The 15,739-nt window shown below is 37.5% G+C and overlaps 2 protein-coding genes across 11 annotated transcripts in view; one reads left to right on the top strand and one right to left on the bottom strand.

The window, feature by feature from the left end:
• Nucleotides 1-7,810: 7,810 nt before the first annotated feature.
• LOC137028088 (uncharacterized) lies at nt 7,811-9,286 on the bottom strand. Its single transcript, XM_067396848.1, has 5 exons — nt 9,203-9,286; nt 8,779-9,111; nt 8,503-8,637; nt 8,087-8,151; nt 7,811-7,900 (listed from the first exon to the last, which is right to left on the bottom strand). Exons 1-5 carry the CDS (start codon nt 9,225-9,227, stop codon nt 7,811-7,813), a joined length of 648 nt encoding a protein of 215 aa, XP_067252949.1. The 5' UTR covers nt 9,228-9,286.
• Nucleotides 9,287-12,383: 3,097 nt separating this feature from the next.
• Nucleotides 12,384-15,739, top strand: part of dock3 (dedicator of cytokinesis 3) — a 276,148-nt gene continuing 272,792 nt past the window's right edge. For 8 of the 10 annotated variants that reach the window (XR_010896060.1, XM_067395903.1, XM_067395900.1 and 5 more), the window contains exon 1: nt 12,673-13,342. Coding sequence is in view for 9 of the 10 variants with exons in the window: in XM_067395903.1 (XP_067252004.1) it covers nt 13,306-13,342 (37 nt within the window). In the remaining variant the exon portion in view is untranslated. Of the gene's footprint in view, nt 12,514-12,672; nt 13,343-15,739 lie in introns of those variants that run through there. The other 2 variants (XM_067395896.1, XM_067395895.1) reach the window with 2 other exon arrangements.

Genomic DNA, 15,739 nt, shown 5'->3' with positions numbered 1-15,739 from the left:
TCCCTCAGCTGGACTGAGTGGCAAAAGAACCTGCTGCGTGACTGGATTTAACAGGGAAAACTGCGAAAACGCGAGTAAAACTAACGAATTACACTAAAGGTTGGAATTGAATGTGTTCCTTACAACTTGTCAAATAAACCTAATCCATGATGTGCAAACAAAGTTTTACAGTTATAAAGTAAATAAATTAGTCTTCATCAGAGCAGAAACCATGATCCTCTTACATTACGGTTTATTTGTAATTAAATAAACTTACGTTTCACCAGATTGGCCCCTCATTCGAGTCCTCTCATAGCATCAGTTGTCCTAGTTAAAGGTGGTAAAGAGGATGTTTTGTTTTATACATTTTTGCAATATTACTTGAAACTGTCTTTACTAAAAGACTATTTATTAGGTGCACTGAAAGGAATATTATTAATATACATAATCTGTGCTTTAAAAACATCAGCCAATCGTTGGCTAATTGGCCCTCTGGCTTGTCCATAGACAGTAAAAGAAATGGACACAGCGACCCCATTGGAACTCAATTGAGTCAAGTGAAGCCCATTTTTAGCGATTTTTAGCACTTCCGTTTCTGACGCGCAGACTCACACTAAGCTTGATGACGTCCGCAACCTGTCTGACAGATGTAAATCTTCTAGTAGCTGTGCGTGCAAACTGCCATCGTTAATCTTGCAGAGATGGCGAGCTTGAGCGGGGAGTTCTTTGGCGTGAGTGAGCAGGAGTAAGGATTCTGATTAATCATTTTGTATAGTATTTTAAAATGTAACGCCAGTACGCCATATTAAGATAATCTCCCCGATTGCCTGCGAGCTTCTCCTCCTGTCTGTACGGTAATTTCTCTACTGTGCGACAGAGAGTCGTGTGGTTATGATGCAATCGTTAGCTTATTTTTACAAAAACTGTTTCTACGGGGCCATAATGTAACATAGAAGGTAATGGAGCCTTTTATACATTGTCGTGTATCTTTGGAAATAAATAATAGACAAATGGAGTCTTTAAACGCCTCAGATGTACAGTTATTCACTGTCAAAGTGACGCCAAAATGAATGGGAGTCAATGGGGATGCTAACGCAAGTGAAGTTCTGCTACAAGATGGCAAGCACGCGGCCGACTTCAACTTCCGGTCGACTTCCTTGGGCACTGGGCTTGTCAGTCACTGCCATTGTGAGAGATGTGCGCGGATTGGCCCTCTGGCTTGTCAATCACTGCCATGACGTTCCTTGTGAGAGACGCGCGGCTGCACGCTCTAGTAACTTTCCACACTCTACATGCGCCGCATGCAATGTTTTTGACGGGAGACAGGAGTAACAACTGCAGATTATGAGTTACCTGCGGTGAGTCCGACATAATGAATCCACTAAGTGTGTACGCCGCGCGCGGCTTAACGATTGTAAGGCCGATTATGAATGTAAATTGATACTTATGATTGATCGCGCTCAAACGCGTCCAGTCAGAGCCAGTTGCGTTCAGTCTGCGATTACAGTCGGTGTTCAAATTCAATGTGAAAGAATATAAATCTGCTTCAGAAGCAGGAAACAATCACTGTATGTTGAGCATAGTCAGAATGTTTTAGCTAGTCGTAAAATGTGTGCCCGGCTTCATAACACAGCGAATGCTCACTGTATCACTGTGACGAGCAGGGCAGGCGAGAGCCGTGAGGGAACGGCGCGAGGCCGGTGACGCGAGTGATAATGAGCGTCACCTGCGAGGCGTACCGGCCTCGAGTCTCTCACGGAGGAGCTCCGGAGGCATAAAAGGAGGAGCGACTACGGTGAAGGACGAGAGAGGACCAGGCCTGGACTTTATTTTATGTTTTATTATGTTTGTGTGGCCGGCAGACGTCCGCGAGGGTCTGCCGGCATTACTTTCGTTTTGTTTGTTTATTTTGAGATTAAAGTTACGTTGAATGTTCGCCGGTTCCCGCCTCCTTCTTCCCACAACTACTAACCGTGTTACATTGGTGCCGAAACCCGGGAGGAAGGAGGGACATGCTTTTGAAGAGCCCTCGCTGCTGAGGGGGATCGCGGTGCTGCGGAGTTCGGGCAGCGCGGGAGTGTGTGTAGACCGCGAGAGGCTGCCCGAGGCGGTGGTGCTGGAGCCTTGTGAAAGGTGGGACGGAGACCCGGATGCCGTGCTCCTGGGACGAGGTGGGGTGGCTGCCGTCTTGGACCTGGAGGGAGCGGAGGAGTCGCTGCCGTGGGCCGGAGCCTGCTGCCGTCCGCCATGAAGGGGAGGAGCAGGGGACGGGGGACTCGCTTCCGGCTGCCCTCAGTCGGAGGAGCCATCGCCGGCCGCCAGGAGGCGGTCGAGGATCGGGCCGTCCACCGAGCGTCCAGTGCCACCGCATGGCACCGCGAAGAAGAGCCTCTTGGCAGGCTGAGGACCGAGCGGCAGTGTGTCGGGGAACCGGACCAAGAATTTTTTTTTTCTCTTACCTCTCTCTCGTCCTGTCGCTCCCCTTGCTTCCGTCTCCTTTCTCTCGTCTCGTCTGTCCTCACCCCCAGGTGCTGCGGCCGCCGAGACAGGCCCCGGGGGGGAGTAAGCGCAGTCGCGGGAGTACCCCCCGGCCTGCGAGGGGCGTTGGGGGTATGTGACGAGCAGGGCGGGCGAGAGCCGTGAGGGAACGGCGCGAGGCCGGTGACGCGAGTGATAATGAGCGTCACCTGTGAGGCCTCGAGTCTCTCACGGAGGAGCTCCAGAGGCATAAAAGGAGGAGCGACTACAGTGAAGGATGAGAGAGGACCAGGCCTGGACTTTATTTTATGTTTTGCTATGTTTGTGTGGCCGGCAGACGTCCGCGAGGGTCTGCCGGCATTACTTTCGTTTTGTTTGTTTATTTTGAGATTAAAGTTACGTTGAATGTTTGCCGGTTCCCGCCTCCTTCTTCCCACAACTAATAACCGTGTTACAATCACCTTGTTTAGAAATTAAATAAATTGTCCATGGATTATTTATGAAATAAATAAATGTTTCCAATCTTTAACAAAAAACAAACAAACAAACAACAACAACAACAAAAAACTTGAAAGCACAACTGCACAACTTTCACTATATTGCATTTTAAATAACATTAATATAGAAAATTAAATTTGTAGAACTATTTCTGAACATTAGTTTGATCTATGTACAAAATATATGTTCATGTTGGCATGTAGTTTATTATGTACAGTATTATGTACAGTAGGCTATTATATGCTATCAATCTGCTATGGTGTATTTGGAAAAGCACAAAAAAAATTGTAATTTGAATTGAGTCATAAACATATTTCCAGTATGTTTTATATTATCACACTGTCCGATGCTCAACAAAACTTGACTAACGTGTTTTTCATTCTCTTGAAAAGTTAAACGCATGCACAGTATCATCACATCTGATGATCCGAAAACCGTTGCAACCGGTTCTTGACTCAAGAATGAGAACTGTGACAGGCCGTGTATGTTCGTTCGTGTGCGCCGCGCATGCGCACTCATATCAGCTGCTCTGCTGCTCGTGCTCATCATCATCAGTTCTCTCTTTACAGCAGGTTAAGTCACTGTACTGGTGGAGTAACTGAATAACTCTGGAATGTTGGTTTATTTCGAGAGATAGTGTCACAAAAGTAGTAGTAGTAGGTAGTAGGTAGTGTCGAGAGCACGTCAAAAAGTCAATAACTTTAGTAATTTGTGGATTCGTGTTTGCTTACTGGAGATGCGAACTTTGGAACGATTCAGACTGATTTGGTGAACTGGGGGGCGTTGGGGGGCGTCAGCGCCTCTGCCTTTCAGCGCCTATGCCTCACGAGTGGATGATAGCCCTGAAGACGCCTAGCAATGATATACCTTTAGTGGTAGTATACCTTTAGTTAAGTTATACCTTAAGAGTCCATAGACGTTGGCACAGGGGGCGTTTAAAAAAATAAATGAAAAAAGTTTAAGTTTTATAAGCACAAATGCTCCCCTTGCTCTGTTCTGCGATGCACGTTCGTGACGGCATGTAATACGCAATTACGTTGAAAAGGTTACGCTTGACGTAGGCGGAAGTACCGAGTCAGTGTTTAAAAATAAAAAAATAAATGGCGGCGTTGGCAAATGTACATACAAGCGAAGATGTGTTTAAATGTAAGTAGTTTCATGCTTGTTTTTGTTTTAAACTCTGTTCTTCCTAATATACTCCTCTTTTGTCTCTGTAACAGATATCTGTTGTACATAAGCCAGCTCTTCAAGCATTAACCAAAATAAAACAAGTAAATACATTTTCTTTTCAAATTACATACAAATGTATTCATAATTTTCATTCATTTGCTGAGAGCACAACGAGGCAGCCGTGAACGCGTTGGCATAGCAACAATATACTTCCTGTTTCCTTTCCTGCCTGTGTGTCCTACAAAGGACGTCTCGTTTAATTATGGCTAAGGACACTCCATATACCGCAACCTTCGCAGGATTCTTCTTCTTGAGGATGCAGCCTTCTAAATTAAATGAAAAGAGACACACCTACTGACTGATTAACTACTGACTCTGTACTTTCACTTATGTCAAGCGTGACCTTTTCAACGTAATTGCGCATTACGTGATGTCACGAACGCACATTGCAGAACAGAACAAGGGGAGCATTTGTGCTTAACTTTTTTTGCGCTTAAACTTTTTTTTTTTTAAATGACCAATCGTTTCGCTAGATAAGACCCTTATTCCTCGTCTGGTATCATTTAAAGCCCTTTGAAGTTGCACTGAAACTATCATTTGGACCCTTAACCGTTTGGTGCCCATTGAAGTACATTATATGGAGGAAAATATTGGAATGTTTTCATCAAAAACCTTAATTTCTTTTCGACTGAAGAAAGAAAGACATGGACATCTTGGATGACATGGGGTGAGTAAATTACCAGCAAAAGTTTATTTAAAAGTGAACTAATCCTTTAATAAAACAGAAATAAACAAATTACAAAAGCATAAAACAAGGCCAGCAGAAGACATGAAAATATCATTATTTCTGGCCATTGATTTTAAAACAGATTAGTAATCTTACATGCATAATTTTATGTTTTATATATTTTTTATTTACTTGCCTCTAAACAGCATATAAATTTATGTATAAATCAATATCACACACTTAAACATTGAGACATAATGGCCCAGTTTCACAGACAGGGTTTAGCCTAAACCAGGATTAGGCCTTAGTTCAATTAGGGCATTTAAGTAACTTTTATAAACGTGTTTTAGAAAAAAATATTACTAATGTGACAAAACAATGACACTGACATATTTTAAGATATCTCAGAGCAAGTTTCTTTCAGTTGAAACAGTTCAAACATGCATTTTAGTCTAGCTTAAGCTTTGTCTGTGAAACTGGGGGAATATGTTCTTTATATTTTCATGTAATATATCAGTGTTTGTGTTGAGTCTTGAGGTTGTTTAAAATCCAGATCTTGAAGATTCTTTAGGTTTGTATCTTGAAATTGTTTCAAGTCATCTCTGTTTCTTGCATGAACAAACACCTTTAATAGTCCTTAAAAGTGTCAAAGTGAATTTAGACAGATGTGACATTTAATGAGTAGTTTATCCAAAAACATTTGATTTATTCACCCACATTTTATGTTTTTGTTCTTTTTGTAGCATAACAATATCATCACTTTAAAGAGCTGTAACTGTAAGAGCTGTTAAAATATTATTTTATTAATTTATTTTTTTTTAAATCGCAGATAGATATTATGATAAGAATTTAAAACAGTGTCCCCATTTGGATCCATACATGTATAATTTCATCAAAGAGCTCACCTATGATCACAATGATCAGAAGACCATTTATGAAAGCAGATATGAAGATAATAATCTGCCAGTGTGTCTGATTCTTCTCAGTGTGCTTCTCCGTTGTATGATTCTGGATCTCTTCAGTTCTCTTTGTTGGTTCTTTATTACATATAATATAATATTCAGCACTGTGCATTGAAATGTTTACTTTACATAATGGTCTATAAAGGGATGCCGTGTATAATAAATTGTTCTATCACACCAATATGATCACTGAATGGTCACTCACCAATGATGTGTAGTTTGGTGCCGTCGCTGTATTTTGGAGGTGTGCCTGTGCTCACACAGTAATAAAGTCCTAAATCATCAATAGTGACATTATTTATCAACAGATGATGTTTACTTTGCAATAAATATTTCTGCCTAAAAGTTTTACTGTAGTAAAAAGTAGCTGAAGTTGTGGAAGAGCGTAATATCAGAACTGGAGGATCTGGTAGTTTCAGTAATAACCAGTTAACTTCATTTACATCAAGATCACAGTTTATAGCCACATTTTGACCCAAATCTGTTAGTTGATCTGTTAAAGTCTCTGCTGCTTGACACCATATGAACAGATCTGTGAAATAAACAACACGCACACGCACACACACACACACACACACAATATGATTCTAATTGTGTCATTAAACATTATAAATCCACTTACAAAGAACTAGAAAATATTCATAAACTCACAGAGGTGAAGCTGCATGATCTTCAGGATGTTAAAAGACTTAAGCATGATGCAGTCTTGTTTAATTTTATCTCAGAGCTTCCGAAAGAATAGGGTGATTTTAACCACAATCAAGAGGAAGTTAAAGGCAGGTTTGCTTTGGCCACATGTTTAGCATTTTTGTCTAGTTCAAAAGTCAAACATTGATATATATATATATATATATATATATATATATATATATATATATATATATATATATATATATATATACAACTTTTGATTTTAGTAATGTATTAGTAAATGCTGAAATTAGCATGAACTTAAATGCTGTAGAATTTTTTTTCATTATTAGTTCATGTTAACTAGTAAGTAACTAATGTTAACAAATGAAACCTTATTGTAAAGTGTACCATAGTGTTTCGTGTCATGTTAACTTGGTTAAAGTTTAAACCACTTGATGCATGCAAGTCTATATATGATCGTGTTGCTCATCAAGTGACCAAACCATCGGAACACTTCATTTGCACGAAACCATGCTTGTGTTAACCACAAAAAAGAAAACTGTGCAGAAGTTAGATGTATTTAAATATTGTCACTTTGAGTTTTTGATTCTCTTTCTGTTCCATTTATGTCTGAGTGTCATTGTTATCTCTTTATTAATTAGTTCAGTTACCCTTAGTTCTCTCCGTTTGTATCCACTGATTTGATTATAGTTCTTAGTTCAGGTGTGTCTTATTAATTAGTGTCATTAGCTCCCCTGTTTCCTATATAAGCTCTCAGTTTCTGTCTGTTCTTTTTCTAGCTTTCTTTATGTGTAGTGTTATGTGGTATGTTTTTCCTTGTTGTATCTCCGGGTTATTGTTTTAATTACTTTATTAAAAAGTTCCCAGAAGATATGTCCTTTGTCTTGTGCTTTACTATAGCCACCTATCATGACAAATATGTGATTTAATATCACGAATAATTAAAATGGTTGCAGAAAAAGCTTCTTCTTCAGCCTCATGAAAGCTCATTTGCAATGTTGTTACCAACTTTTACTGCTACTGTGAAGATGTCAGCACACTTTCATATAACAAAGAAAAAAAAAAAAAAAGATTATTACTATATAAGCATGATCTCCACTCAAAACAGTACCAGCAAATAGTGTTACATTAGTACCTACAACACTGCATATTTAGATAGAAAGCAGCAAACTTATAAAAGTTAACATAATTGTATAATTCATGAAAAAGATTCTTGCCCTGAAACAAAGTTCAAATTTCCTATCAGGTTAAACACATCCTTTTAAAATAATAATAATAATAATAATAATAATAATAATAAAAAACGAATATGTAGGCACAATTTGTATTTATAATGTATATATTACATCATACATTGGCTGTAGACAGTAGTGCTCTGCTCCTGGAAAGGCCTGGTGCTACTGGAGCACATGGAAAAGTCAATTTTAGCACGCTGAAAGAGGAAGATATTATATATGAACGGCCACATACTATATGTAAGACATAATGTGCACTCAGTCAATCATAAACATTTCAGATCATTTAATGAATCTTGTGTATGCTTGAAGCTGCACTGTACAGGTTTGAAGGTAACAAAACAAGATAACACATATTAATAGTAAAGACATACTTATCTTACCTGTGGATTATTTGAGTTTTGAGCTGGAGATTTTCCAGCTGCATCCAGGTAGCTCTTCACCATACCTGAAACAGCACTGAATATGAAACATAACCGAATTCACACATTTTAACAGTCTGAAGGCCAGTTCATACAGAATTTGTTTTTGCTGTTAAAAATGTGACATACAGGACAGGGAAATCAAAAAAACGGCAAGGTCTAAAGACTCGCTTTTTGAGCGTAACAGTTAAAGACTTCTGTCTAGTGCACATTTACATTGAAAAACAATGCAAAAGTGGTGCAGCAGAATAGAAAAATAATTACTGTGTGAACCGGCCTCTAAGCAATCAAAGAGTACATATGATATTGTTACATTTGTGTAGATTTATCTCCTTGTAGTTCAAACAGATCTTTACTGTAGTAAAACAAGTATTCACCTATTAATGCAATGGTCAAAAGCACAATTATCACGACAGATGTGATGGTCAGAGTTTTCCATGGTATCTGGTGTTGTGAAGCATCATCTGTCTGATTCCTGTGGACTGAGTCTGTAATATTCTTTTGGACAAAGTCTGTAAAAGGTTTGTAACTTTATTCAGTTTCAGTCTTTAACAGAACAAAGAAACTTAAAATATTAGTTCTTCATACAGTATATTCAATATGTAATCCACTGTGTGGTTTACAAAGACATATGAAATGATAAAATATCTTACCACTGATGTAGATTTTGGTGCCGTTACTGAATTTTTGTGGTTCACTAGTTTTCACACAATAATAAACTCCTAATTCATCAATGGTGATATTTTTGATGAACAGACGACTGTTAGTTTTCACTGAGTATTTATGTTCAGAGATGCTGTTTTCATATTTAGCTATTTCATATGTGCTATCATAAGTGCGTAAGATCAACACTGGAGGATCCGGTAATTTCAGTTTGTACCAGTAAATCTCCTTTATATCAAGATCACAGGTTATTATAACATCAGCTCCTAAAGTTACTGGTATGTTTGTTAGACTCTCTGTAGCTTTATAACAAATTAACAGATCTATGAAAGAAAGAAAAACACATTTATTAAGACGTAAAATCAAAAGAAAACTCATTTACTGACTCAATCAAATGTGACGTGGGAAACTCACAGATCTGCAGCGGTATGATCTTCATTGTCTGATCCAGATGAATATCTGCTATACTGTGAGCATTCAAACATCACTTACTGTGAGCGGAAACACAAACCTCAACCACACCGACGAGAGGGGAAGTCAGAGCTCGGCTTCTCTAATACATGGTCATTCTTAGTTGTTTAAATCAATGCTGTAGGTTGAAGATACATTATATGTAAATATTCCAGTGTGTTTTATTTGAATATACAGATGTGCGAATTTTGATTTGGTCCTCAGAAAAACCACATAAATTTATATAACCATATAAATTGTATTTATTTATTTATTTTACTACCAGCATATCAGGTGGCATCTCAGATTGACATTTGAATGCCATTGCAAAGGCTCATGCTTAAAGAAAAACATTTGATGATACCTTGATGAACAGATGAAACCAAAACAATCAGTGTGAATGTCTGATTAGCTATCTGTTCAGATGTTTAATGGCAAAAACAAATGCATATGTGGAGTTTTCACATTTTCTTAATGTCATAAGTTTAGTAAAGTTTGCAAGAATTTTGTCTCAGAATTTAATTTAATTATACTGTGAGGATTGCTTATATTGTTCATTGTGAACATTACTCCTGTCAGTCCTACATTTTAATAATTCCATTTATACATTAGTATTGCAATTCACATCTCTACCACATGGTGTCACTGTAAACTTTTGTAGAGACTTAAATCAAGAAAGTGGTATTTATTCCTAAAAATATGTCCATGACATAATAGTCAGGTTTTACTGATTTTTAATATTAATTCATTCATCGAGGTTTTATTTATTATAATGCTTGTGTGTTTATAACGACTCAATGTGTGTATTTAAACAGCCTTTTATCTCTAGAAGGATTGTTCATTCTCATTTGGTGATTATTTAAATGTATATTCTTGTGCACTCTTGTCTAAAAGACTGTTGCGTTGTTGGATTCCATCTTGCGTAGAATCCATGCAAAAATCTCTTTGATTTAACATCCCTCAAATCTGAAATCTCACGCTCATAACAAATCTAATCTAATCTTTGAAGATTTACCAGAAAAAATAAACAAACTAAGGTCCCAAATGCAGCCAGAGACATGCTCCTCATGACACAGCGAAGGGAAGGATGCGTTTGATAGTTTTAACTCACAGACTGAGCAAACTGCTTTCATCTGGAGAATTCTCAGCTGAATCGCTATGACTCAGTGCTGTTCGTGTTTCAGGGCCTCTCTTAAGTCTTTTGAATCACAGCCAGCAAGAGTAACAAATAGAAATTCCCTTCACTCCATATGCAGTTTTATACATCACACTAGAGGCTGAAAATACAACTATTAAAGATGAATATTTTGGTATACTTTGCCTTTACAGCATCAATATACATTCAGACGTTTTTGGCTGATACGTGTTTCTGCATAGACACAGAAAATGCCTGCAAAAGCATTTAGATTGCAAAAATAAGCTAAAATAATATTAAATATTAAATTTAAACTCTCATGACTATAAGACAGCACTGGAACTGCAACAATAATATATTCAACTGCAATAAACATGGACTTGGAATGAATAGATGAGATTATGAATCTGATTAAGGCAATGCATGGACGACTTGCTCAGCAGGTCAGGAGAATCCGCAACACCCACAATGACCATTAAGCTGCCTCGGAAAATGCGGCAGGTTGCTGTTCGCATCACCATGGTTACCTCATGTCCGGAATGTTTATTCAGTTCTCACAGGATCTAGGTGTTAGCAGACAATCACCTTTACATCTAAAAATAAACAATGAAATTGAGTTTATGCACCAGTGGCTCGGAAAAAAACAACTGATTTTAAGTGGCTTGTGGAACATCAGGGTATCTGAGTTGTGCTTTTTTGAATGCAGTTTATGATTTAAGTTAGGTATTAATAATTTATTATTAATATTTATGATTAATTGCAATTATAATTAATACATATTTACATTTTTTATTTTATTATTATTGTAAAAATACCACACATTTTATTATTCTGTCTTTTTTTTCCTGATGTTCAGATGCACATTTATGTGAAAAACTTATAAAAGAGAATGTGCCATCTAAACACACACACACACACACACACTAATGGACTCTGTCATTTCTAAATGAATGCTTGGGTAAATGAGATGGGAAGGGCAGTGAGAGCGACTCCCACCCCCGCCTGATTCCCCCCTTCACCTGCTCTTGTCATGATAATATTCCTCTGCAGTATCATCATTGTTTTCTTTCTGCAGGATAGTAGCTGTGTTTGAATCTCCTGGATCCAAATCTGTACAGAGAAATGAAGAAAAACGACAAAAATATGTAAAGCAAAAGATTAGTATATAACTGCTGTCTTGAGCAGTTTTTATACAGTCTGGCACCTTTTATACATCAACAAGTAATGAATTTGTTATGGTAAATGAGTGGTGCAAAAACTTGCCTGGCACAGTTGCTGTTGCAAAAAGACAATATGGCCTTCATGACAACATAATTATGCCAAGATAATACATTAAGAACTATAACATGTTTGGCTGATGGCTGGTTAACCCACATTTAGACATGGCATTAATCATAGGTCTAAAACCAGATAAAACTAGTCTAAGCTGGTTGGCTGGTCTCCCATCCTGGTCACTGCCGGATTTGCAGGTTGGTTTTAGAGGGGTTTTGGCCACATCTTTAGATGGTCAGGCTGAGGCTAAGTAGGCTAAGACCAGCCAACCAGTTTAGGTTGTTTTAGCCTTTTTTCCCAGCAGGGTAATGAAACAATAATTTACATAAAAATCCCACCGTGACTAAAGATTTGGATGCGTTCAAACGGGTTCAAACTTACAAATAGGCCTTCAGTGAACAGGAAGTCGATCGCCTTCTCCCCGCGAACCCATGTAACGATATAGTATAAAGACATTGTATTGCGTCTTTAGGGATTTAATTTCTATTTCAAACTATTTTAGGTCACTCCCGCTGCTTTAATCCTCTCAGATATGAGGTCAAATCTCTGGTCTTGTCCAATTCAGTTTTTCCCTCAACGCCCAAAAGCCTAACAGGTGTGTCTCTCGCTGCCAGGCCAGCACAACATCCCTAATTCGTGACATTTTCCATAACAAAAGAGTTTAACACGATAGTTTTAATATTAGTATTATTACCATTTCTGTGGTACTTCTTCCGTTAATAGTACAGCACACGTCACCCGAACTCCCGTTCAATATTTGGTTGTGACGTCGGTTATAAAAAGCAGTTTGAATCAGTTTTGAAACTATGTTTGAAAATAACCGTTCAGCTCTCCAACAAGACATTCTGCTGCTGTGAGTCATTCTCTGGTAAAAACAAACAAACATATAACGTTAAATAAATTAATTAATAAACGAAACCAAACCACGTAAAGATTGTGAAAGGTATCATAGTTACTGTTGAGAAATCGCATATTAATTTATTGTAATTTTAGAGAAGACTATAGCCTAAGTGTATTATTTTAGTTGAAAGACTATACCATGGTAAATTTCTGGGATTTACACTGTCGCGTGAAAACTAATGTGAAGTGTCAGTTAAGTGTTTTAAAGTATTGACCATCCTAAAAGCTCAAACGTGAGTCAATAATCCAGCTCGCGCTCAGTCGAGCTTTAACTGCTACTGTAAAGCGCGTGTCCCGTTAAAGAGCGACAATCTGCGTCATGTGACGGCGGACGGACGGAGAGATGAAGATGGCGCAGCACCGGCGCTGAAGAGTCTCCCGTTCACACCGTAAAATCACGGAAAATTGTATCGATTACGCGTAGAAGAACACCACGCGCGCACGCGACTCGAGAAACGCTCAAGGTTAGTTTGTCCTAGCGCTGTTTTGTCGGATTCCAGTGTTAAATCACGACTAACCGAGTCAATGAAATAAATAAATGATCGTCTCCATCCTCAGATGTTGCTGCCGTCGCATCCATAACGGGAGATCCAGGCGAACGGATGGGAAACCTGAGCTGATGTGTGAAATATGTCGTTTGTTTTATGAAACATACTGCTGTGAGATAAACACGTCTGACCGTCTGCTTGAACTTTAATGTGTCATCGTACATGACATTTAACCGAAACTCTTTTGATATCTTGGTTATTTTACCGGGATCATGTGGACACCGACCGAGGACGAGAAAATCGGAGTGGGTGAGTTGAAAAATATATTTATTTATCATTTTAGATGTACATATACACATTAAACTATTAGTCCTGCAACTGATTTCAAGTATGTTTTATGTGGCATACAAATCATTTAAAGATTTGAGAAGGCAAGGATATCTGATGCTGTCATATGAAACTAGATGCCATATAAAATGTATTAAAAACCTATGCCATGTTGAATGTTTTATGAGAAATTCGTAACCCGTTTTATGTATTAAATAGGCTACTTTCACTATTGCTATGGATTGTATTGAATTCACCATGTAAATTTGTCTGCACGACTGTTGAATACTAAAGTGATGTTATACAGTAGTACACACTGCTGCTGTTGAGCATACTCGACCGACAGGGGGCGATAAGAGCGGTGCGTTTCCAACAGGTGCATATGGTGGAAAAACATCTAACATTTAGGTCTAACACTTATCATTCACATCACCTTAATCATCATCTCAGAGAATATAAGCTTCCAAAATAAATGGACAGTGTCTTCATTGTAGAAATGCACCATCAGCAGGTTGCAATGGTTTACCCGAAAGCTTCACGTCAATGCGTGAAATGCCAGTACAGTTTGCACCTCCCCTACTGTGCCTGACAGAATCAGTCAAGCTTCATGTACAAACAGAGGCACATTCAAATGTAGGGGTCATTAGAATACCTTCAAAAGAATGAAAAAGCCTTGTGTGAATCATACAGGGGGTAACATTGCTGCAGTAAATAGGGAACTTGAATGATTAGTCTCATAAGGGTCTGATGAGTCACCATTTTCAGAGAGAACAGCATTAAGGGCGGGTGTATGATTGGTCATGTACAATCTAGCTGTCACATCGGTCGGATAAATGCAGATTAATAAGATGCATTGTTGTGTACACTTAGTTCTGTGGGTTCACTTCCTGTGCTCGAGTCACAATACAAAATGGCAGCCTTCACTAGTATATCTTTGCTAGATGATATTTGCTGGCTGTTTTGTTGTGGTGTTAGTGATTTGAGTAAATTAAACTTATTTTTAACAAGCCTTTTTAGTCGCCTCAAACTTTAATTACTAATTTTAGTGATTCTTTAATTGTGGCTACTTTTCTGTCTTCTAGGATGATTTTATAGAAAGAAAAAAATACTTTTTTTAAGGAAAAAAAAACTATTTAAAGAATGAATTCCAATAGCTTTAAACTTTTTAATTGACTGTTGTTGTTTTTGTTTTTTCTTCATTTTTAGGAGTGTGCAAACAATAAATTGGCTAAAAATGTTTAAATCAGGACAATTCTGCTTTGCACCTTTTCCTTAGAATTTGAATGTTTAATTGTTATACTTGTACAATTTGTATAACATAAATATATGTCAAGCATTTAAGTGAACAGTTGTGTTTTACTTGTATTTGATTATTGAAATGTAATTTAAAATTTTATAATTAAAAATTAACATTAAGAGGACATACACTTAATCTGCATGCCTTTTTATAGTTTTACACTTATTAAATATATGTCAAATCAGTTAGTGGTAACAGTTATTGCTTAAATATTAGATAAGACTGAATATTTGTCTGAAAAAATGTTTTTTTCCCCCCTTTTTTTCCCTTTGCATTTAAAGTTAATTGACCAGTAACTAGCTTGTTGTATTAGCAAAAGCCAAGAGCATGTTTACAAGACACCGTTTTCAACTAAAGGAAAACTTTTTATGTGTTTTGGCTGTTTATTTGCATGATAACAGCATTTTGTGGGCCCGAAAACGACGCAAACTATTAAAAAACAGGTTGCAAAGTGCAAGTTTTTTAAAATGATACCGTTATCGTCTCTGTGTAAACTATAAAAGCATGAATTTGTGAAAATGGTGATATCACGACGTTCAGGCTATAGGCACGTTGCGTTTCTTTACAAAGTAACATCGCCAACTACTGGCCTGGCATGAATAATACAGCGCTTTTAGTCGTTTTCATGGATCTGTGTGAACAGGAATTGTTTTGACAGTGTTGTCGTCTGTAGATGAAAAACGCAAAGGAAAACCTTTTTTGTTTTTACTACATCGTTATGTAGTGTAAACGTACCCCAAGGCATACAACTTTTCCTCCAAAAAATAAAAAATTTCAGTACCATCATCACACACAATATCAAAATCACCACAGTGATAGTTTTCTTTAATTAAAATACAGCTGAAATAAAATAAAAAATATTAGTTTAAAAACTTTAAAAACTTAAACAAAAACTAGAAATGTTGTCTTGGCAATTAACTGAAATAAAATAAGATTAAGTTGAAGTACTACGATTACTAAACTTCAATTACTACTTTAATAGTATGTAAATAATAGTAAAATAACAGTACTATCACCACACAATATACCAAAATACACGTCTGGTTGATCAGGTTTGAAGAAGTTACAATATACAAGCTTTT

The sequence above is a fragment of the Chanodichthys erythropterus genome, chromosome 10, assembly GCF_024489055.1.
Source record: "Chanodichthys erythropterus isolate Z2021 chromosome 10, ASM2448905v1, whole genome shotgun sequence".
Lineage (NCBI taxonomy): Eukaryota > Metazoa > Chordata > Actinopteri > Cypriniformes > Xenocyprididae > Chanodichthys > Chanodichthys erythropterus.
The sequence above is the reverse complement of the archived record's forward strand: the minus strand, read 5'-3'. Positions and strand labels throughout refer to the sequence as shown.